The sequence below is a fragment of the Convolutriloba macropyga genome, unplaced genomic scaffold (genome assembly GCF_964194025.1).
Source record: "Convolutriloba macropyga unplaced genomic scaffold, txConMacr16.3 SCAFFOLD_3571, whole genome shotgun sequence".
NCBI lineage: Eukaryota > Metazoa > Xenacoelomorpha > Acoela > Convolutidae > Convolutriloba > Convolutriloba macropyga.
Genome location: NW_027449548.1, coordinates 1 through 25,659, shown reverse-complemented (window position 1 = coordinate 25,659; position 25,659 = coordinate 1). Strand labels below are relative to the sequence as shown.

At 36.5% G+C, this 25,659-nt stretch overlaps 1 protein-coding gene across 1 annotated transcript; it reads left to right on the top strand.

The window, feature by feature from the left end:
- Window positions 1-2,191: 2,191 nt before the first annotated feature.
- LOC142355132 (uncharacterized) lies at window positions 2,192-25,509 on the top strand. Its single transcript, XM_075407391.1, has 3 exons — window positions 2,192-2,829; window positions 11,824-12,021; window positions 24,869-25,509. The coding sequence occupies exons 1-3, from the start codon at window positions 2,239-2,241 to the stop codon at window positions 25,124-25,126; spliced, it is 1,047 nt and encodes a 348-aa protein (XP_075263506.1). The 5' UTR covers window positions 2,192-2,238; the 3' UTR covers window positions 25,127-25,509.
- The last annotated feature ends 150 nt before the right edge of the window (window positions 25,510-25,659 follow it).

The window sequence follows — 25,659 nt, the reverse complement described above, 5'->3', positions numbered from 1 at the left end:
AGTTTAACTTTTAAGGTAATGCGTTAAATCGGCGGGATTTACATTTTTTTCATAGTTTAGAAAAAAACATCATTTAATGAGCCCAACAAATAGAAAAACTCATTTGCTCGAGCTTGTTCAGCTGTTTCAGGGTTAGCCTGGTGTATTTCTTACCGAATCAGCGTTATAGCTGTTACGATTAGAGTGGTTTAACACTATTTTTGTTTTTTGTATGAAACTTGTATGATTACCGGGAAATCATACAAATCATATATGACCTTGTATGATTACCGGGGATCATATATGACCTTGTATGAAATCAAGGAAAGTTGTATGATGGGCAACCCGGGTGCGTGTGTGGAGAATGAGATAGTTGGCAAATTTAATTCAAAATTGCTTCAAGTTTGGAAACAGGTTGCAGTTATCCACAATGCCCGTTTTTGAACAAGCGCGCACAACAGTGACATAATTTTGTCACCCTTGTCCTCACCGCCGTCATACTCGTTCACGCGTCGCTGCTGTCCACTGTTAGAATTCTAATGACTATAAATTATAATGTAAATTAGACTGAAATGAAGGAAAGCCTAATTAATTTCTGAAATGCTGCTCGCAATTGTGGATTAAGAGGACAGATATAACAGTCTTGCCACAACACATAGTACGGGTTGCAAGAACTATTTATTATCTAGGTTTGGTCTCAATTAAAGTAATTGCTAACTAATGCCGAGAACTAAGGTTTCATGTTAACTTAACGCTCAAACTGTGGAATCTTTTCAACAATTGCCCCCCCCTTTGGTACCTAGTAGAGAATCGCCACCCCTTTTGTGCTATACTTTACCACAATATTAGCTGGCCTACAGTTCAGATAGCCGAATAATAGTTTAAGCGCAATTGCGGACCGCCGTTCATGGCCATGCCTCTCATGCGCTGTGGGATGTAATCCGGAAATCGCGGGTCGGCTATCGCAGCGCCCACCGACCCGCCAGTCGGAAATTCTTTTCGCTTTGTATTCTGGTTCAGCTAGTTGCCATACCATTGTGTATTTTATTCTATCCAATTTAACATAGTATGTGCATGCGTGGAAAGTTATTAGTAGTCTCTGATTGGTTAATAAATGGCTTAAATTCTATTCATGAATAGCCACCCCTTTTGCAAAAGGGGGGCAATTGTTGAAAAGATCCAAATCGTGTACAATGGTTTCAATGGTTACAGTGACAAATTACATGCTTTTTCCTGAAATTTTTATACGCGGTTAACGTGTAAGTTTTTCATCATGACTAACAGTTACGTTATATGAGAATATGTGACAGTGTATTGTGACTACGTATGTCCACGGCGAGCCAAAAACACAAAAAAATTACACAAAAAATTACAAATGTAACGCGGGTAGACTGAACCCGGGTCACCGATCATACAACGTTCTTTGACTTCGCACAATGTCATATGTGATTCTTAGTATTCATATTCGATCTTTTCAACAATTGCCCCCCTTTGGTACCTAGTAGAGAATCGCCACCCCTTTTGTGCTATACTTTACCACAATATTAGTTGGCCTACAGTTTAGATAGCCGAATATCAGTTTAAGTGCAATTGCGGACCGCTGTTCATGGCCATGCCTCTCTCGCGCTGTGGGATGTAATCCGGAAATCGCGGGTTGGTTATCGCGGCGAAAGACGTGCGCGAAGCGCGCCCACCGACCCGCCAGTCGGAAATTCTTTTCGTTTTGTATTCCAATTCGGCTAATTGCCCTAGCATGGGGCACTTTATTCTATCCAGTTTAACACAGTATGAGCATACACGGAAAGTTTAGTCGTCTCTGATTGGTTAATAAATCGCCCGCTTAAATTTTATTCAAGAATAGGCCCCCTTTTGCAAAAGGGGGGCAATTGTTGAAAAGATCCATCATATTAGGTCATATACGATTTCTATGAATTTTTGTTAGTTATAAAATGACCATATATGATTTTTTGGTTTCATACAAGGATCATACTAAGAAATCAAGTTTGGACAGTATGAAATCTTATCTGATCCTTGTATGAAATCAAAGAAATTTCAACTCGGGAATAGAAGATATCAGTGATCTCATTATTCGTTTCCGTCAGTAAACTTGGAATTTTTCGTATAATTTGTTTTGTAATAAGTGAATAATGGATAAATAAATTCTTTCCCTTTTTCTTTGTTTGCAACATAATGCTCTCACCAGCGTAGAACAAAATTTTATTCTGTCCTTTTTTGAATCTAGGTAATGTTTACGTCAGAATGCCGCACCTGTTCTCCTTTCTTTCGAGTCAAGGAGTGAACGAAACCTCACAAGTTATTTTAAGGAACTTCACTCAACTCCTGGAAAAAACTGCAAATATCAAGAACACAAAAACTTCCGCGGAATCTTTCAGGTCCAGCCTGAAAGGAAAAATATCCGGAAAAGAAATGCTTAACAAGTTTCGCGAATCATTTGTGAAAAATAATTTGACCAACAATAATAACACCGGAAATAATACAGAGAAAAATGATATTTTTGAAGTTATGAAAAAAATGGGAGCCATTTTTCAATCAGTTATGATTGTCACAATGAACACTGACATTAATAAAGCGTTCACGTGGGAATTTGGGTACGTGCAGGACGATTTTGACACAAAAGTGGGCAAAACTTTGTTCGGTCTTGCAACTTGGGCATCTACAGTCGTGAACGAATGGCAGCTGTTTTTGGGCGAAGTTAGAAAAGTGAATGAAAATGAGTACAGTGGGTTCCGTGACTTGTGCAATGCATTGCAGCTTCTATTGCACGATTGCATGGGAGTGGCAGTTGAAAGTGCTCTTCGGGATTTTCAAGTGGAAAAGGGGATCACTAAGGTATGTTGACAAGTTGAATCTATTCTGTCCCCCCCCCCCCCCCAGCTTAGTGAGCATAAACCTTTTATGACCCCCAGGCGCACGTGCCATTTTCTTACATAGTAACGTGCTATATAACAACATATAATTTGTAACTGGGGGTCATAAAAACACTGGGGGGCGAAACAGAATATATCCGATAAGTTATTGCCATAAGGCCTATTGTCAGCTCTCAGATCAGCGTTCTTTCTGCCCCATCTTTGCTTGTAAAAATGATTACCTAAGAAGAAAATGTGAAATAAAAATTTATGAATGTATAATTATGTACAATAAATTTAATGAAACTTCCCATTAATTTAATAATTTTGGATACTTCCGATAGTTCGACCAAATTCTCACATATTTGCTTCAAGCATTAACTTCTCCTCATCAGGGCCAATTTTTTAATGGAGCGCACATGATTGTTCTTATTTCCATAACCTCACCACAGGCTAGGCATTATTGTTAAAATGTTGGCGGAATTTTTACGGAAATGCTTTTTTCGAGGTCACCAAAAAAACAAATAGTTCCTCTACAGGTGAACATAAATCTTGTAAATCTGTTACACTTATGAAATGACATAATGGAATGAAAACATTCAGCTACATTTTTACAAGACATAAAAAGTCTTCATTTTTCAATCTAGTTTTATCAAAAGCTTAAATTATTGAAACATCATTTATGCAAAATTCTACAAATCTAAACGTTTAATTACCTAAAATCATATGAGAATCTAACGAATATATCTCAATTTTCATTTCACTGTATGGATTATTAAGGCTGAAATAATCATTGAATGTAATGGAAAACTTTGATTTTGGCAGTATGTTAGATTTTTAAAAATTTTCTTTTTATAGTCAGTCAACTTTGGGTTTATGTAAAATCCCGTTTTATGAATTCTGAAAATTCTTGCGTTCCTTTCTTTCTGAATAATTATTCTCTCATATGAGAAAGGACTTGGTTTTGCTGATCATTTAAGCGACAAAACGACTAATAAGAGTATGTCCATGGCAGACAAACCCCAACAAAGTCTGTAATATTCAAAATGACGGAGTTTTTCTTTCACATCGTTGGAAGGTTGAGAGAGAACAACCTATTGCAAATTGTGCATCAGATAAGATTGACATAGCTTGAAAAGAAACTGCACTTATTCAACTTATACTTGGCTAGAGAAATGAAGATTTGAGGAACAAGAAAGAACGTGAGAATGGGTTATAACAGATGCCCAAGTTAGAGAGTTTAAGATCAGTTGGTGTAAATAAGAAGCACACTAGGCTTGCAAGTAAAAAATGTTGCTGCGAATCCAGAACTGGTTTATTTTCACAGTACTTGTACCTGCATAGTCCCCCTTTCACATATATACTGTAGGAAGTTTCAAACCTAATTCAGACTTAACTTTCTACACAGATATAATCCAAACCCTGAAGCTGTTTTTTGTTCCGACCCTCTTGAGGGGGGAGGAACTGTATACTCAAATGGGTTTTTTTTGTTCCGTGAATTTTTGCCGATCGATTTATTCATCGTAGAGAGTTGAGACTGGTATCATCAGAAAGCTCGTCCAGCGTAGATTATGGAATTAAAAAGATTTTTTTTAATTTTCGTTTTCTACAGGGAGTTATCGAGGTTTAAACTTCTGAGAAAATTAGTGAATTCACATTGTTTTTATTCACATTTTCCGGAATTTTTGCCTAAATTTTCGCCAATTTTGCTATAATTTGTTAAAATTTTTAAGAATAGTGTCATTGATTTTATTTTTAAAGACAAACAAGCATTGTTGATTGTTTTGATTAAATTTTTGTGGTAAAAAATTCTGGATAAATATTTCAAAATTCAGCCTTTTTCATCAAAAACAGCGCGAAATAAGCTACTTTAGTCCACTTTGATTAGAAAAGCCGGCAGTACACTCCCAAACAGCAATCACACAACCTTTTTAGACTCAAAAGAGGGCTACTCCTGCTTCAGCGTCCGCTGCGAGTGCTCTGTAATTAAAACTTCGCCGTTTTTTGCTAACTTTACTCGTTGATTATCAAAAAAGCTGATTTATTTTTGAGTTTTCAACTAACAAATTATCTATATCTACAACACTCGAAATATCAGTTGTCCTAGAGGACAATAGGCATTAGCAGGGCTAGTTTTGGGCCAATCTTGGACTGTTACAATCCAAAAAGAAATCGGATTGTAATCAGTCGGTCTTTTTTGAAAAAATAAGACCTTTTTCAAATATTAAAGAACAGAACACAACAAATCAAAGCTCAGGAGTGATAGGTCCAATTGGCTTCCTAAGCAGCTCCAAGCTTATTTTTTTACTTGAATGGTCCTTTTTGGACTTTTAGAAAAAAATGATTTTTGAATAAATAATGGCTTAATTAACTTTTCCTCTATTTTTTTCTTAATTTGTTCAAGTTCTAGCTTAGTGTCAGCAAAGAAAGAAAGCTTCTTCTTACTACTGATTTACAGTTCAGTCTCGGTTGCGGTTTTAAGCCTGAAGGTATTGTTTTCTGGCTTTGATACTACTAGATTTCAGATTTTTTTTTTGTTTTTAGATATTTGCCAATTTTTCACGTTTTCTAGTTTTGTCACATTATCACATTATTGACAGTTCTCATATCACATTATTAGCATTCCAAATAAGGCACAATTGAACATAATTAAAAATCTTGAATGATATAGATTATCGTTATAACGGCCTCGACACCTCTTTCTTGAAGAAATTAATTGAATTTTTTAATTTTGTCTTTAACTGTCATTTTCACTTTGTCGTTCCGGTCCTATGAAATTTCGTGTATAGTGATAGGTTTCATTGCTTTTTCATGGACTTATAGATGAGCCCATATTCTGATATTATTAGATAGCTGATGGCTTTCATGATTTTGAAAAAAAATCGTTTTCCAAAACTAAAAGAAATTTTAACTTCGCAATTTTGTTCATTTTATTTATCTTTTTGTTACCTAATCTCTTTAGTTAATAATAGGTCTAATATGACATTATGGGTGTCAAGGGAAGGTGTCAAAAGGGATTGCTGTCCTAAAAGCTATTTTTAAAGAATTCGTTATGACCTTACTGGCTTCGACACAGGTTTTTCATAAAAAAAGTAAATTAATTTGATTTTTTTTTCATATTTGACGTTCTTGTTGAAGACGCAATATTCTGGATAACATCAGATCTCGAAGGCTTCTTTTGAATAAATGACCCTATTTAAATAGTTCTTTTGTTTTTAATGTCTTTCATGACCTTGGATGCAATTTTATTTCGAAAAAAAATCAAAAGTATTACATACTTTTGACCTTCGCTTTTTTGTCTACTTGTTATCTAGTCTCACTAATGAATTGCTGCATACTACATTGTTTCTTTTTGAAGAAGGCGCAAATTAATAAATTTTGAGGGCCAAAATATGGCTCGACGGTTTTGACAGCGTTTTCCGGCAAGTTTCAATTGAATTATTTTTGTTTGCTGTTTTTTTTGTTATTCTTTTAGCCGCTTAAAAAAATAAATAAGGAATGGTCCTTATGCCCTTCTATAGAAGCATTGGTAATCGTAAACCTTAGGGATATTTTACTTGATTTCTAATAGTTTTCATTACTTTGAAGTTAATTGTTTCAAAAAAATAAGCGAATTTTTTAACTTTACTGTTTTTGTTCTTTTTTGTCGATTTGTTAACAAATCCTTTTATGGACTGGTCCCATATATTTTCTGGTAATTTATAAGTTATTTTGTTTAGTTTCGCTTGATTTGACGCTACTTTGACTGTGTTATTAAATTTCGTTTTTTAAAACGGACATAAATTTTTTGATGTAATTAATGTTTGCTGTTGTTGTTGTTGTTTGATTTCGCTCTTCGTCTTGACTCGCTTTCTTAATATTGGCATATCTCGGCAATCTAAAGCATCAATTTTTACTCCACTAATTTGTTTGACAAAAGTGGGCAAAACTTTGTTCGGTCTTGCAACTTGGGCATCTACAGTCGTGAACGAATGGCAGCTGTTTTTGGGCGAAGTTAGAAAAGTGAATGAAAATAAGTACAGTGGGTTCCGTGACTTGTGCAATGCATTGCAGCTTCTATTGCACGATTGCATGTGAGTGGCAGTTGAAAGTGCTCTTCGGGATTTTCAAGTGGAAAAGGGGATCACTAAGGTATGTTGACAAGTTGAATCTATTCTGTCCCCCCCCAGCTTAGTGAGCATAAACCTTTTATGACCCCCAGGCGCACGTGCCATTTTCTTACATAGTAACGTGCTATATAACAACATATAGTTTGTAACTGGGGGTCATAAAAACACTGGGGGGCGAAACAGAATATATCCGATAAGTTATTGCCATAAGGCCTATTGTCAGCTCTCAGATCAGCGTTCTTTCTGCCCCATCTTTGCTTGTAAAAATGATTACCTAAGAAAAAAATGTGAAATAAAAATTTATGAATGTATAATTATGTACAATAAATTTAATGAAACTTCCCATTAATTTAATAATTTTGGATACTTCCGATAGTTCGACCAAATTCTCACATATTTGATTCAAGCATTAACTTCTCCTCATCAGGGCCAATTTTTTAATGGAGCGCACATGATTGTTCTTATTTCCATAACCTCACCACAGGCTAGGCATTATTGTTAAAATGTTGGCGGAATTTTTACGGAAATGCTTTTTTCGAGGTCACCAAAAAAAACAAATAGTTCCTCTACAGGTGAACATAAATCTTGTAAATCTGTTACACTTATGAAATGACATAATGGAATGAAAACATTCAGCTACATTTTTACAAGACATAAAAAGTCTTCATTTTTCAATCTAGTTTTATCAAAAGCTTAAATTTTTGAAACATCATTTATGCAAAATTCTACATATCTAAACGTTTAATTACCTAAAATCATATGAGAATCTAACGAATATATCTCAATTTTCATTTCACTGTATGGATTATTAAGGCTGAAATAATCATTGAATGTAATGGAAAACTTTGATTTTGGCAGTATGTTTGATTTTTAAAAATTTTCTTTTTATAGTCAGTCAACTTTGGGTTTGTGTAAAATCCCGTTTAATGAATTCTGAAAATTCTTGCGTTCCTTTCTTTCTGAATAATTATTCTCTCATATGAGAAAGGACTTGGTTTTGCTGATCATTTAAGCAACAAAACGACTAATAAGAGTATGTCCGTGGCAGACAAACTCCAACAAAGTCTGTAATATTCAAAATGACGGAGTTTTTCTCTCATATCGTTGGAAGGTTGAGAGAGAACAACCTATTGCAGTTTGTGCATCAGATAAGATTGACATAGCTTGAAAAGAAACTGCACTTATTCAACTTATATTTGGCTAGAGAAATGAAGATTTGAGGAACAAGAAAGAACGTGAGAATGGGTTATAACAGATGCCCAAGTTAGAGAGTTTAAGATCAGTTGGTTTAAATAAGAAGCACACTAGGCTTGCAAGTAAAAAATGTTGCTGCGAATCCAGAACTGGTTTATTTTCACAGTGCTTGTACCTGCATAGTCCCCCTTTCACATATATACTGTAGGAAGTTTCAAACCTAATCCAGACTTAACTTTCTACACAGATATCATCCAAACTCTGAAGCTGCTTTTTGTTCCGACCCTCTTGAGGGGGGAGGAACTATATACTCAAATGGGTTTTTTTTGTTCCGTGAATTTTTGCCGATCGATATATTCATCTTAGAGAGTTGAGACTGGTATCATCAGAAAGCTCGTCCAGCGTAGAATATGGAATTAAAAAGATTTTTCAAATTTTCGTTTTCTACAGGGAGTTATCGAGGTTTAAACTTCTGAGAAAATTAGTGAATTCACATTGTTTTTATTCACATTTTCCGGAATTTTTGCCTAAATTTTCGCCAATTTCGCTAAAATTTGTTAAAATTTTTAAGAATAGTGTCATTGATTTCATTTTTAAAGACAAACAAGCATTGTTGATTGTTTTGATTAAATTTTTGTGGTCAAAAATTCTGGATAAATATTTCAAAATTCAGCCTTTTTCATCAAAAACAGCGCGAAATAAGCTACTTTAGTCCACTTTGATTAGAAAAGCCGGCAGTACACTCCCAAACAGCAATCACACAACCTTTTTAGACTCAAAAGAGGGCTACTCCTGCTTCAGCGTCCGCTGCGAGTGCTCTGTAATTAAAACTTCGCCGTTTTTTGCTAACTTTACTCGTTGATTATCAAAAAAGCTGATTTATTTTTGAGTTTTCAACTAACAAATTATCTATATCTACAACACTCGAAATATCAGTTGTCCTAGAGGACAATAGGCATTAGCAGGGCTAGTTTTGGGCCAATCTTGGACTGTTACAATCCAAAAAGAAATCGGATTGTAATCAGTCGGTCTTTTTTGAAAAAATAAGACCTTTTTCAAATATTAAAGAACAGAACACAACAAATCAAAGCTCAGGAGTGATAGGTCCAATTGGCTTCCTAAGCAGCTCAAAGCTTATTTTTTTTACTTGAATGGTCCTTTTTGGACTTTTAGAAAAAAATGATTTTTGAATAAATAATGGCTTAATTAACTTTTCCTCTTTTTTTTTCTTAATTTGTTCAAGTTCTAGCTTAGTGTCAGCAAAGAAAGAAAGCTTCTTCTTACTACTGATTTAAAGTTCAGTCTCGGTTGCGGTTTTAAGCCTAAAGGTATTGTTTTCTGGCTTTGATACTACTAGATTTCAGATTTTTTTTTGTTTTTAGATATTTGCCAATTTTTCACGTTTTCTAGTTTTGTCACATTATCACATTATTGACAGTTCTCATATCACATTATTAGCGTTCCAAATAAGGCACAATTGAACATAATTTAAAATCTTGAATGATATAGATTATCGTTTTTACGGCCTCGACACCTCTTTCTTGAAGAAATTAATTGAATTTTTTAATTTTGTCTTTAACTGTCATTTTCACTTTGTCGTTCCGGTCCTATGAAATTTCGTGTATAGTGATAGGTTTCATTGCTTTTTCATGGACTTATAGATGAGCCGATATTCTGATATTAGTAGATAGCTGATGGCTTTCATGATTTTGAAAAAAATCGTTTTCCAAAACTAAAAAAAAATTTAACTTCGCAATTTTGTTCATTTTATTTATCTTTTTGTTACCTAATCTCTTTAGTTAATAATAGGTCTAATATGACATTATGGGTGTCAAGGGAAGGTGTCAAAAGGGATTGCTGTCCTAAAATCTATTTTTAAAGAATTCGTTATGACCTTACTGGCTTCGACACAGGTTTTTCATAAAAAAAGTAAATTAATTTGATTTTTTTTCATATTTGACGTTCTTGTTGAAGACGCAATATTCTGGATAACATCAGATCTCGAGAGCTTCTTTTGAATAAATGACCCTATTTAAATAGTTCTTTTGTTTTTAATGTCTTTCTTGACCTTGGATGCATTTTTATTTCGGAAAAAAATCAAAAGTATTACATACTTTTGACCTTCGCTTTTTTGTCTACTTGTTATCTAGTCTCACTAATGAATTGCTGCATACTACATTGTTTCTTTTTGAAGAAGGCGCAAATTAATAAATTTTGAGGGCCAAAATATGGCTCGACGGTTTTGACAGCGTTTTCCGGCAAGTTTCAATTGAATTATTTTTGTTTGCTGTTTTTTTTGTTATTCTTTTAGCCGCTTAAAAAAATAAATAAGGAATGGTCCTTATGCCCTTCTATAGAAGCATTGGTAATCGTAAACCTTAGGGATATTTTACTTGATTTCTAATAGTTTTCATTACTTTGAAGTTAATTGTTTCGAAAAAATAAGCGAATTTTTTAACTTTACTGTTTTTGTTCTTTTTTGTCGATTTGTTACCAAATCCTTTTATGGACTGGTCCCATATATTTTCTGGTAATTTATAAGTTATTTTGTTCAGTTTCGCTTGATTTGACGCTACTTTGACTGTGTTATTAAATTTCGTTTTTTAAAACGGACATAAATTTTTTGATGTAATTAATGTTTGTTGTTGTTGTTGTTTGATTTCGCTCTTCGTCTTAACTCGCTTTCTTAATATTGGCATATCTCGGCAATCTAAAGCATCATTTTTTACTCCACTGATTTGTTTGCTTTGGAGGCTATCGTATCGTTCATACACAACTTTGTTGAAACTTACTTGTGCCTTTTTTGGGTTTTTTGGGATTCCCAAAAAATAATTTTTGGGTTTTTCTATCTTTTCCTCATTTGGTAGACAATTATGCCAAAATTGTGGATGGGCGGGGTCGGAACTTTATGTGCCATCGCACATTACCGAGCCGCCTTGTTGTACTAAGTTTCAAACAGATTAGTGGCTCCAAAAAGTTTCTCAGCGAGATCAATTTTTGACGATATTTTCTTGCTTTACCTTCAACCTTTTTTTATCGATCAAGATTTTGAGCTATTCTGTTTTTTCATACTTCGTCAACCTAAGAATTGCGGACAATATTTTGAATAAGTAAGTTTGAAACAGAAAAATTGCGAAACAAAACAAACAACCAAAAGAGTTTTAAAACTTTTTTAAAGAAGATAACATACAGCAACAAAGAAGACAGGAGAATGTGTAATTTTTTAACTGCCAAGTGTGAATCTCGTTTATTAAACTAATTTTTTGATATCAAAATGTAAAAAGTAACTGCAATCAGCCTGGATCTAGATAAAAACCTAGATCAAAAATATGTGCCTCAAAGTAGCTTGCCTTCATCATTGAGTCAAGATAACAAGTTAGCCGAAAAACTTTGGAAGTATCTATTCTTATGGAAAACAACTGTTGCTCAGGTTTTGATTGTCAATCACCACCGATAACACTTGATAAATAACAGAAACGGCTTCAGAAATTATACGAGTAATCTCAAAAGTTTGAAAAACAAACAACTATAAACTGTCCATAAGCTTAACTTCATTTTGAAATTTGGCGCGGAACAAAAATGAATCAGAACAAGCGGGTTATCGGATATATTTGGAATCATGAAATAATCAGTTTTTAGATCCCTGCTTAGAGGTAAGTACGATTTTTTGCCAGGAAGACAAAAATGGAACAGAAAGCGGAGGAGGTGGAGGTGGGAAAGCGAACATCGGTCGACTCCAGGTGGAAGTCACAAATGAAGGGACTGGATCGAGCAATGAGATAATCGACTCCACCAAACTACATGTTGAAATTTGGGACACTGATGATTCCACGTACAAGTACAATGCTGACAAAAATATCAATATTAAAAAGGTTATCACATCGCGTGGCCAATACATACTCGATTGTGTCGGCGGGCTTTTTCACGACCCTCGTTTTAAGATTAGAGTTGCAAGCGTGTGTGGAAACGAGTGACACTATAGGCTAATTAAGTTAAAATTTGCTTAAAGTTATCCCTTTTCCAACGTTACAGTATCTAATTAGCGAAATGAAAGAAAGCCTAGTTGTTGATTAATTTCAAAAATATTCCTCTCAATAAATACTCTGGATTAAGAAGGCAATTAGTCCTTTCGAAATTTTGATAACACTGTTCACTACTGTACAAATTTTGATGTACTCAACAGTTAAGTCTTTGAATTTGGGCTCAAGTAATTATTAACAAATTTTGGGAAGTAAAGTTTTAGGCTAATTACTTGCTCAAAGAGGCATTGTTTCCAAGGACGCAAAATTTATCGAAAAATGCCTTTCCGGACATTGACCACGTAATGCAAATCATTACGATTAACAGTTTTTTCTAACTAACTATTTTGGATACGTGTCAATATTACTCAATGTGAAAGCACCCAAAGTCTTTATTATAATATAGTTAATGGGTGAGTTTGATTTTTAATGTTCAACAGGCAAGCGGGGGAAATTGCAATTATTGGTAAATAATGCAAAAAAACTTTGAAACATGGAATTTAGTTATGATAGATATGCATCGTCTGACACTTAACGACATGAGCAGAAGGGATCTGCTTGATTTTCAGAAGAACTACTTTCATTGGTTTTTCAAGAACGGCAAGATTCGATGAAAGATTTATTTTGTGTATTGTGTTCATTTTTTGGACGTCAAGTTCATTTTTGACAGGAAATTCTGTTAATCCAACAAGGAATAAGGTAAATAAAATAATAGACAGACAAAGCTGCAAAAGCTGCCAAGATGCAAAACTGCTCGTAAGCGACAAACCAAATGAGAAAAACAATGCACGTACACAAAATCTCAGTCTCAGAACATTACTGATGTTGACGTCAATTCAAATCAGCCACAAAAGCCACCAGACAGCAAGAAATAACCTTTGAAACTGAAAAAAAACTTAGAATTTGTCAAAACTCAAACATGGTCAAAACTGAAAATTTCCACAAGTTGGGACCGAAATTTTGTTCATCCCCCGATTTTTGGAAGTGAAAACCGAGCAACCCGAGGTTATGGCACACGGTTAGGGTTACCTCTAAGCTACTCATGGACCCAACGACCGTTATTGCATCAGACCCACAAGTGGGGCTATTAGCACCTATATGGTGCAAAAATGGCATTTTTCGATATTTTGTCGTTTATTTATAAATTCCTTAAGTTGTTAATTTTATGATATTTTAGGTGATCATTAAAGGTCAAATACCGTATATTCAAGGCGTTTAGAGCCACGTAACTACCATCCGTAAAAGTAAAAATTGCAGTAATTTGACATTTACAATGTAAACATTGACCTAAATCATTTTCTTGATTAACCGATCAGAAACAAGTAGCAATGATGTTATAAATGATCAATATTTGCTTATTTACTTTAACCGAATTGTTTGATTAGTGAAACCGAATTGTATTTAGAACCATTAGAAACTGTTACCAAGAGCCGTTGGCTCTCAGATTGACTAAAATTTGATTCTTTAACTACTTTAGTCTTTTTTGCTAAGTTTTGCTAGATCTTAAGATCTTGCGAGTTGTAAGTTAGTTGAGCTTACTTGACGAGAAGTTAGCAACATCCTTAACACTGGCTGAAGCCTTACAAACATCAGCACTATATTGCACATATACTACCACTAAGGATTTTTAACTTCAATCAACCAAATTAAAGTTACAGTCCTTTAAATACGTCCGAGCGACTAATTATTTCGACGAGATCGTTAGTCAATCGGACCCTGTGAAGAACCAGGCCGGCGTAAAACTCGAGAACCAGGCTGTGATATATCGGTTCCGCTGAGATTCTTGAGCAGCCGCAACATTTGGTCCGCCGATCCGGACATCAACAAGAACACGATCAGCAACGAATCTTCGATATCTCTACGAAGGCCAGCAAAAGTCGCAGTAGACACTGAAAAACATTGATTGATCGAGTGGTCAACTGAAGACGTCAGAGAAGGAGGAAGCTGACCTAATCAAATTGTCATACAGACGCCTCACCGAGCAAGAAGTCCACCTGACACAAAACAAAACAATGACTGCCGAAAGTGCATATCGTGTCTTCTTCGAGACGTACGACAAGTTAGAAGCCAGCAGAAAACAGCAAAGGTTACCATTAAAACCAAAGTATTTAGAGGTTTTCGACAATGACACCAAGCGTATGTTAGAAGAAAAGAGCAAAGATTTGTTATGGGTAGTTGACGAAGTACCTTTTCTCCGAGGCATTGGAAAGTTTCGCACAGAATTCGTCGGTTATTATGAAGACACATTTCGAGCATACAAAACAGTGAAAGCTGCTCGCTCAATTGAGAGTGAATTAGCAATTTTGGAGGAAAAGTTAAAATCTGAATACTTAAGCGACTCCGAAAAACAGACATTGTGTAATCCGGTGGAACGATTGTCGAAAAACTATATGAAATCTACGCAGAATCGATTCAAACGATAAAGCAAGAATATCGCTCCCAAGAGCTTGTGGATTTGAGCAATTGTAGGAGTCGCTATCGCGACCTGATCAAGCAGTACGGGCAGAGCAAGGATTGTGGGAACCAAACATCGTTAGTGTCATCCTTATCGGCTGGTGATAAAGACCCAAACGAGACCGTAATTGATACAGGGAATGGAGCTGTAGAGAACGCTGAAGAGAACGTCGAGTTCTCTTCAAGTCATTTTGCTACACAAGGAAGCAGAAAACAACCCAGTATTGCCAACTTGCGATCATCGAGAAGACGACAGGTTGACGAAATGGAGCTCAAAAACCTAAGAGCTGAGAAAGAAACAGAGCAACGACTGCGAGAGCGGCAGTTGGAGTTAGAGCAGGAGCATGAAGAAATGGAACTATGTCGACGAAAAGAACAACAAGAACAGGACTTACGTCTAAAGTTACAAAAACAACAAGAAGAGCTACGTTTGCGACAACATGAACGAGAGCTCGAAAACGAAAGAAAGAAAGCTGAAGCCGACGAAGAGCAAAGTCGACCACTATCTGCCAATGTTGTAATCGACCCTCCTAAAAATGTCACACAGGAGAGAGGTAACAAACGTTTCAGCGCCTACCCGAAAACTACATCGTTGTTCCAACCGGGTGCAGGACTTTTCTCAGCGCAACTGCAAGATTCGAGTATTCTCAAGAAACCAGAAATCCCTAAATCAATTAGGGTAACATAACCACAGACGTTTTTGTCCAAGACGACTTTCCAGCAATAAGGACCGTCAGCGTCCCAAAACAGGCAGAGAAACCAGAGTCCCAAGCAGAACTCTCGCAACAGATCGATTGAAAACCAAAACCAAGCAACGGCGAGCCAAGTTACCCCACAAGTAATTTACCAACCGAGCGCTGACCCAAGAGGATTACCAAAACTCAAGCTAACGGAACTCTCAGGAGACCCCTTGGAGTGGCCCGAATGGGCAGAACTTTTCGATGTCATTGTGCATCAAAAGCGGCTGAGCGATACTGAGAAGACGCATTATCTGAAGATTAGCCTCACTGGTCAGGCGAAAGCTGCAATTTCTGGACTGGGTTTCAGCTCACAGGCATACTATCAAGCCTGGGAAATTCTCTGCAAACAGTTTGGCAAGTCATTGTTGAATCTCAACTCAAGAAGGTATACACACATCCTCCAGTTAGACACCATGATTCCAGTAGCATCGTTCAATTTTCAAACGTAGTCACAAAAACCGTTAACGTTTTGATTCGACTCGGATCTCAGCATGATATGGAGTCGGAGAGTTCTGAGTTCAGCGACCACAAAACTTTCCCATCAGCTGAATGAGCAGTGGCTACGACATCTACAGGATCATCGACTACTAGCAGCAAACTTGATTGTTTCCAACGACTGGTTAGAATCAACTGCTTTCATACATGAAGACTTGTTAGCACAAACAAACCCTAAGTTTAAAAACCGTAAGAAACCGAAAACTAGTACTTTTGCATCCAATGCTGATGATACTACCAAACCAAGGAATTCAAATTGTCCACTCAAAGATGGACTGCACGCAATCTGGAGTTGCGAGAAATTCAAATCAATGAAGCTAAATGCACGACGAGAACATGTGCAGAACTTCAGACTGTGTTTCAATTGCCTGAGACCCAGTTATCGTTCAAAGAATTGCAAATGCAGAACTTGCAGCGTGCCCAATTGTGGACGTCGACACAACAAATTTTTGCACAGTGACTTCCTAAAGAAGGAGGCTACAACAAGTGCCTCAGAAGCTACGACAGCAGTAGCAACAATGATCACACAAGGAGGACTCCCTGTAGTGCCTGTAAAGCTGGTGAATGGAAACCACAGCCTGAGCGTGGTGGCAATGTGTGATACGGGATCCTCAATCACATTAGTGGACAAGTCAATTGTATCTACACTGCAGCTGCAAGGCAGTAAAACGTCTTTGTCTGTAGCAGGTATTCACGGATGACAAGATGTCAAGATGGAAATAGTGCCGATAGCGAATTCAGCGCACGAGAAGTCTCGACCATTGATGAAAGTGCTATTCTATGTTCACGAGAAACTGAAGTTGGGTGACCAGATTGTAGATCTGCAAGGGTTGAATGATCGCTACCCACATCTGAAGAACTTGCCAAATCAGAGCTACAACCTAAACGAACTTCAAGAAATTCTTGGACAAGACTGATACGACATCCATCACCCATTAGATTTCAAGAAGTCAAAAGACACAGCTGCACCATGAGCCGTGAAATCAAAGATTGGCTGGGCATTAAGTGGTCCACTACCAGCGAAACCGGCAGCAACTCTTGCTACAACAGCAACCTCAGTTTCAGAGGACAAATTAGCGAACCAGTTGAGTAAATGGTGGGACACCGAATCCTACGCCTCAAATTGTGATGTCACCGGTCATTTGAAGGATGAACAGAGAGCAAACAAAACATTGGAGCTAATAACTCCATTCACCGGTGAAAGATACGACGTTGGACTTCTGTGGCGAGAAGATGAAGTGAACTTACCATATAACTTCTACTCTGCTATGGGGCAACTCATGACCCTAGAACAACGCCTACAGAAAGATGATATTTTGCGAAAGCGTTATCAGGAAACCATTGACACTGACGTCAAAGCTGGTTATGTCCGCAAACTCCAACAGGTTGAACTGAACGCAACCAGAGACAAGCTTCAGTGGTACTTGCCACATCATCCTGTCATCAACCCTCACAAAGCCGAGAAAGTTAGAAGAGTGTGCAACGCAGCAGCAAAGTACCAAGGTGTAACCCTCAACGACAAACTTCTATCTGGACCAGACCTGTTGCAGAGTCTGATCGGAATTACTTTTTGCTTCCGAGAACATCAAATAGCACTTTCAGCCGACATAGAAGCGATGTTTCTTCAAGTTGCTGTCCCAAACGATGACAACCGATGCTTACAATTTCTCTGGCGAGAACATCCAGAGCAGAGAATAGAAGTCTACGAGCATACATGACACGTTTTTGGGGCGAAGAACTCGCCGACTTGTGCAAATTACGCCTTGCATCAAGCGGCGAAAGATATCGCGAAAAACGACGACATTCTTGTCAAAGCTTTCCAGCGCAACTTCTACATGAACAGCTACCGCAAGCCAGTCAGAACACCCCAAGAAGCGATTGAAATCTGCCAGAAAGTCAAAAAGAGCCTTAGCAAAGGTGGATTCAATTTGATGAAATGGATAACGAGTGACGGAGAAGTCAAGTCACAAATCCCAGAGGCAGACAGATCAACGAAAATTGAGAAAACTTTCCAGGCCTAACTACAATCATCATCAGTCCTTGGAATGAACTTGAATGTAGACTTAGATAGCCTCATAGTCTGTCGTGGAACTGAGCAAGAAGTTCCAGCGAAAGAAACTCAGAGAATTGTCCTATCCTTTGTCTCAGCAGTGTTCAGCTCACTTGGGATATGCTCATACCTCACTATAAGAATGCGTTTTCTACTCAAAAGCATTTGGGCAGCAATGGGAAAAGCATGGGACAAAGAGTTGTCAGCCGAACACTCAAAGCTATTCAGTGATTGGTGCTCTGAGTTGAGAGAAATAAGGACGAGGTCGATGAATCGACTATATTTCGAAAACAGATGTACAAATTTGATACTACACATTTTTACAGACGCTCCAGAACAAGCGATGTGCATCGTGCCATATCTGCAACACGAAACAACGCTGAAACTCACCTATGTGATAGGAAAATGCCGTGTAGCACCTATCAGACACACGACAATTCCCAAGTTATAACTTCAAGCTGCAGTCTACGGGGTTCGTCTCTGGAGGCGGATTTTGAGGGAACATGATGTCAGAATTGACAAAATTTATCAATGGAACGATTCATCAACAGTCTTACAGTGGAATTGGTCAGCTCACAAGAAACAGCAAGTGTTTGTTGCCAACAGGGCAGCAGAATTACTGGAAAACTCTTCAATGGACCAATGGAGACATGTCAAAGGCATCGAAAACCCAGCAGATATTGGCACAAGAGGGATGTTCAATGAAGGGCTCAAGGAATCCGGGTGGTTAAACGGGCCGGCATGGCTCCAGACAGATGAAGAAAGGTGGCCAAAGCCGTGGTACCAAGTGAACGAATCTGAAGCTGAGCAAGTTACTAGTAGTGTAGCCACAGAAACTGAACTAGACCAATTATTTGACTGGAAACGATACAGTACATTCAACAGAACTAGGAACTTCGTTTCCTACTACGTGAGGTTCAAGACGAAGCAGAAGGGACCCCTCAAAGCAGACGAAATCCATCAAGCAGAACAAATACTGTTTCGATTTGTTCAAACCGAAAGCTTCCCGAGTGTTTCAGTGTTGATAACAAAGAGTAAAGAAATCTCCAAAACAATGAACCCCGCCAAATTGTCACCCTCTATAGAGGAAAATGGAACAATTAGAGTGAAAGACCGACTGAAGCATTCAAACCTTGATTACAATGCAAAACACCCAATATTGTTAACCGCGAAATATCCAGTCGTACAAGTTCTGTTGGAGAAAGCACATCGTGACAACCTACATCAGGGCACAGAATATGTGAGAGATATGCTTCAACAAGAGTACTGGGTCATCGGAATAAGAAATGCATTAAGGAAAATCAAGTCGAGATGTATCAAATGCAGACACAGAAACGCCAAAAACGGCTGTACCCCCAGAACAACTTGATGAACATGTGTTCCCATTCACTCATATCGGTGTTGACTACTTCAGACCCTTTGAAGTGAAGTTCCTACGACGTGCCTTGAAAAGGTGGTGCTGCCTCTTTACTTGCCTGACAAGGAGAACAGTACACATCGAAGTCGCACAGTCATTGGACACCGAGTCATGTCTAGCTGCTGTGACAAGATTCATTGCAAGACGTCGCTACCCGAGTACCATCATCAGCGACAACGGAACTAATTTCGTTGGAGCAGCCAACGAGCTGAAAGCATTCATGAACGAGTGGGACAAAGCTAAGATAGAAATTGACTTTGCACAGTAAAAGATTTTGCACAGTTTGGAAATTCAATCCTCCCGGAGTTCCTCATTTTGGTGGAATCTGGGAAAGACTGGTTTAAAGTTGCAAGAAGGTATTGATTGCAATCTTGGACAACCGACGCCTCATCGACGAGGTACTCAGCACCACAATGGGTCTTGTGGAACAAACACTCAATGCAAGACCCCTGACAGCAGTAAGTGACGACCCTGAAGATTTGACAGCATTCACGCCAGATCATTTCTTGCTAGGACGAGAGAACGCGAGTGCACCTTTCATGCCATCCAGTGAATGCCACCGTGACCTGAAAAAATCTTTCAAAACGGCTCAAGCATATGCCGACATGATATGGAAAAGATGGACTCGTGAATACCTTCAACAATGGAACCAAAGATCGAAGTTGTCAAAAGAACATGTGCGAAACCTGAAAGAAGGCGAGTTAGTGTGGCTAGTTGATGACACTGTGAAACACTGTGAATACAAACTGGGACGAATCATCGAGATCTTTTTTTTGGAAACGATGGTTTTGTGAGATCAGCGAGAGTCAGAATAGCACATGCATAGCTAAACCGGCCAGTCGTGAAGTTAGCGCCAGTATTTTACGATGGTGTTTCCGAGGTCGAAAACAGGGCTGGCGATATTCCCGCCACTTCAAATCAGCTACAAAAGCCATCAGACAGCAAAAAAAAACCTTTGAAACTGAAAAATCTTAGAATTTGTCAAAACTCAAACATGGTCAAAACTGAAAATTTTTACAAGTTGGGACCGATTTTTGGAATGGAAAACCCGAGCAACACGAGGTTATGGCACACGGTTATGGTTACCTCTAAGCTACTCATGGACCCAACAAACAATATTGCATCAGACCAACAAGTGTGGCTATTAGCACAGTTTTTTGTGTGTTATTTGTGTATTATTTGTCGTTTATTGTTAAGTTTCTTAAGTCGTTTTTTGTATGATAATTAAGGTAATCGTCAGAGGTCAAATAACGTATATTCGAGGCATTTATAGCCACGTAATAACCATCCGTGTTTATGTCAATAAAAGTAAATATTGCAGTAATTTGACATTTACTATCTAAACAATGACCTAAATCATTTTCTTGGTTATCCAATCGGAAACAAATAGCAATGATGTTATAAATGATCAATATTTGCTTATTTACTTTAACCGAATTGTTTGATTAGTGAAACCGAATTGTATTTAGAACCATTAGAAACTGTTACCAAGAGCAGTGGGCTCTCAGATTGACTAAAATTTGATTCTTTAACAACTTTAGTCTTTTTTGCTAGATCTTAAGATCTTGCGAGTTGTAAGTTAGTTGAGCTTACTTGATGAGAAGCTAGCAACATCACTAACACTGGCTGAATTCTTACAAACTTCAGCACGAGATTGAACATTGTCTATCACTAAGGATTTTCTTAACTTCAATCAACCAAATTAATGTTACAGTCCTTTAAATACGTCCGAGCGACTTATTATTTCGACGAGATTGTTAGTCAACCGAACTCTGTGATGAACCAAGCTGGAGTAAATCTCAAGAAACAGGCTGTGATATATCGTTTCCGCTGAGATTCTTGAGCAGCCGCAACAACTGAAAATGAAAAAGGGTTAGCATTCTATTGCAAAACTGGCTAACAATTAATCTTTCAGTTTTTCAGCGCAACGAAAATTAAGTTTAAGCTCAGAATATTGGCAATTTCTGCATCGCACAATCAAAGTCAATGTATTGATTGATTGTTGGACATTAACATGTTCATAGCAGTTTTTTGAAAATTGGTTTAAAACAAGTACGAAAAAATTGGACAACAAAAGTTCGAAATTCATTCCAAGGATAAATCATTCAGTTAGTATGATAGTGCATTAAAAAAATAAAACTGAAGAGCGCTTCCAATTTTTTTGAATTTTAATTGAAACAGGGAGGCTCTTTAATGTGCTTTTGCACATGATATTCCGACCCGCCCCCGCTCATCTACATTTTTCACTTAACTGTCAACCAAATGAAGAAAAAATCAAAAACAGATCGTTGAATTTAAAAAAAATCAGTCACACAAACTACTAAACTAATTAAATAATGTCGTGCCTCCAAACGTCGGCCGTTCATTAGCCTCCGGGAGGAAAACAAACAACAAAATTACCAAAAACAGAAACATTTTCTATGGCAAAAATTCAACATCTAAACTTAAAAGCTTCTAGTAACAACGTTTGAAATACAATAAGATAAAACCCTCACTACACAATTGTTTTTGTTAAAACAAAGCAGATGCCACTTTACATTAATGAGAATGGGTAACGAGTTGACAAAAAGAAGCAATAACGAGGCAAAATTCAAAATTCAACTTTTTTAAACCAAATATTAACCAAAGTCTTAAAAACAATTAATTTTTATTGAAAGTCTTTACGAAACCAATCTGATTAATTACGTTCACTTAGACTTCATTCGAAAATCATTGGGACCTGATACTACGCGAAATTGCTTAAAAAGAGAAAAGGAACACAAATATTGACCACTAACAAAACTTTTAAAAAAACGCATATTGTCCAACAGACAAAACATCAGTTGCGACGTAATATCAGTGAAAACTCTAAATTTTTAATAGGAATGAAGTGGATGGAGCCTATTGATGAAAAATAGATAAAAAATGACAAGTATGAAAACAGAAACTAAAAATTTTAAAAAATGTTTGAAAAGAAATAATATCATAAACTTTAAGGCTATTTGATTTGAAACCACTGCATTGAGTAACTTAATTCTTTCAACCTTCAGTTAGAAGCCTTGATACTTCTTGGCATTTTACGACTACATAAAGAATAAAAAGCAGGCAAAATAACTAAATTGAAAAAAAGTTGAGAGAAATGTTTTGAAACAGTTAAAAAATGAACCATTCAGTAAAAACTTTTTCATTCCCATTTCATTTTTCAACAAAAAATGGAATTATTGTTTTTCATTATTATGACTTCAAAACAACCAACAAATGTGACCTAATAATTTAAAACCACGAATTTTTTGAGAAAAGTCGTAATACCAAAGCCATAAAATAAAATACAATAGCTTTCAACGTAAGTCAATGAATTAATAGTTAGAACAAATTGAGCCTCGAGGGGAAAGCAATCATTTTTTTATTTTAAAATCATCAATAAGTCATCACAATAAGTCCTATGACTCTGAGAAGACAACAAGTACCGGCAAAACCAAAAAAAATCAGCAGAAAAGTGCAAGAGAGTGTCGAGGCCATTAAAACCATACGTTTTTCTTTGAAAACTTTATCTGTGATCAATTGAACGTCGTCTTGAAGCCAATGGGATTTTTAAAACTTTGGATAATGTGATAAGATTTCAATAGGAGCCAAAAATGTGAAAAAAATAACCGAAGACTTTTAAAAACTTTGAAAAGTTGTAACATCGATGTCATAAAGACAATAGTTAGAAGATTAAAACCTTAAACAGAATAGTTTAATTTTGGTTGCAGTAGAAAAGAAGTAAAGAAGTATGCTCTGTGAATAGTGAGACTGTCTTAGAGTTCACAAGAACAAACTTAAGATCTCTAAATGTTCAAAAAAAATTTTTTTTCGAAAAATTATACTTAAAGTTTTAACATCCATCAGTTGTGCATCTAAATTTCCAAAGCGGTTCACTTACTGCTCTTGGAGAAACATATTGCACTTTTAGTCAACGATTCTTTGCCATACGACTACCAAATTTTACTAAAACCTCAAAAAGAATATCAAAATTTAAACGAAAACTACGAAAAATCATGGTCGGCGCCATAAAAAACATAAGCGATTCCTTGAAAACGAAATATTCGTTCATTGGGCATCATTTGAGTGTTAATGAGGTTTGTTATCAACAGAACTTTGATTTGAAAAGTGACCAGTCTCAAGGTGACTTGAAAAAAAGATATGAAATGGTTTTTAAAATAACAGCTCTCAAATAGATTTCGAAATTTTTTGATAGTAAACTTCCCTATGAGACAAAAACAAGCCTTTTTATGGCCTTTCGCCTGTTAGAAACACTAAATTGTTTCATTTAATTTTTAAAATGTAATTTTGAATTGATATTTCTATGGATAAAAATTTTAATTTGAACAAACTTTATGCTAAAAGTGAACAAAACATGCCAAGCATCATGTGTTCACACAAAATTTCATATCTCGATAACTGCTCAAAAAACAAAATTTAAAAAAATCTGTTTTATTCCGCACTCTACGCTGGACGAGAATTTTAGTGATGCCACTCATATTTCTCTACGATGAATATATCGATCGGCTTAAATTGTCTGAACAAAAAAACCCATCTGAGTATATAGTTCCTCCCCCCACAAGTTGGGTCGGAACAATGAATTTCAGAAAGTGCCCTTAAATGTGCTCAATATTGGTCACAGACGTACACAAACTTCATGTTGAAGAGAATTGAAGCAAGAGCTTTCTGTGGTTTTTCGAGATTTTTGCACATTCTTGGCGATTAAAAAAAAATCTTGCTGCAATTTTACTTTATTTTGATTTTTAAAATCCAGTGAATCTCGTCTTTGAAGAACTAATAAATATTTTTAACTCGATAGAGAGATATTATCAAATTATGATTCCTGTTATTTCTGTTTCGTTGCATTTTCGAACATAATTATTCGCATTTGTTGTTCATTACTTCCAAGAGCCTTATAAGAGACTTTTAAGGACATCACTTTTGTTTAGTACAGAAAATTAATTTTTTTGTTGAACTGACATTTTTTTCAAAATTAAATCGTCGGCTACGTGCGGCTGTAAAAGCGATGAGACACTGAGTTAACTTTAACACTATCATCAGACAGAAGTAGAATTAGAATCGCTTTCGCTTACATAGATGACAGGTAGTACTATGCAACAAACGATTGTTTAATAACACTGCTGACAATGTAAGATATGTAATATTTAACAATACATCGGTTGACATTTTACATGATGTACTCCACATCACCTCCTGCAGAAAAAATTTCATGTAAGTAATACTATAAATTTTCTGTTACGAAGTCTTAGTTACAGATCAATGTTGCAACATTGAGTTTTGTAGAAAATAGTGTTGCTATTCCGTAATATTATCTTTCGAATTTTTGTCCCAGTCCAATGTATTATTTTTTCTCAACCTCTAGATTTGTTTCTTCGCTTATTATTTCGAACCAGAGGGGATAGCTCCTTGTGTAACCCCTAGTTCATATCGTTCCCCCATTACCGGAAATATACCATAATGGGGGGGGGGGGGGGGGGGGTTATGAGGGTGATATAATGGAAAAAAAACCACTGCTGATTTCAGGTGAACTTCCGAATGATAAACCCAAACATTGGATCCAAAGAGCCTTTCTATGACGAACAGATAGACTACAGGTCACACGACTACACAGATCCACCAGAAGTGGAGAGAGATGATAAAAGGAATTTAAGTTCCCCACTTAGAAGAATTGGCAGTGATGCCCACAAATTGTCCATCAACTTTCACACAGTGCTATTTTGTCTCGTAGTTTGGAATAAGCTGCAGTTAACGTTCTGTGATGCCTGGCAATCGAGAAACTGATTTTGACGATTATCTCACATTTTTATATTTTAAATTTTTTGTTGTGTTATTCTGAGTTTTGCTCAACGGAACAAGAAAATGCACAAAACTTTGAAGGATAGATAATTGTCAATTTTTTTAAAAAGCTCAATATAGTGCTAATAATATTAACAATGATATACATGTTTATTTGAGGACCTTAATTATATTTATTTATTCATGTAAAATCCTGGCTTTTGTACCCATGATTTATAAGAATTATTCCCATCGCTTCTAAGCCCGTACAGTTCGTTAAGTTTTATTTTTTAATGTGTGTGGTGTATTGAATTTTCTGTCATGTAAAATCCTCCGAATTATCAAATATTTTAACTAAATTTGTTTTGGGTTTCCCCATAGTAAAACGCTTCCAAACCTTTATAGACGGGAACCGGATCTTGGAACAACTAAATTGTGGCAATATTTCCAAAAGAATGGGTAATTCTTAAACCAGGCCAGCTGTTGTTCTCACGACCACATCTGAACCCATACATACATACATACATACATGTGTATAT

Excerpts from the sequence above, each read along its gene's own strand:
- LOC142355132 (XM_075407391.1), top strand. The coding sequence starts at position 2,239 with ATGCCGCACCTGTTCTCCTTTCTTTCGAGTCAAGGAGTGAACGAAACC. Across the intron at positions 2,830-11,823 it reads TGGAAAAGGGGATCACTAAG|GAAGACAAAAATGGAACAGA; the intron begins GTATGTTGACAA and ends ATTTTTTGCCAG. Across the intron at positions 12,022-24,868 it reads AAAATATCAATATTAAAAAG|GTGAACTTCCGAATGATAAA; the intron begins GTTATCACATCG and ends TGCTGATTTCAG.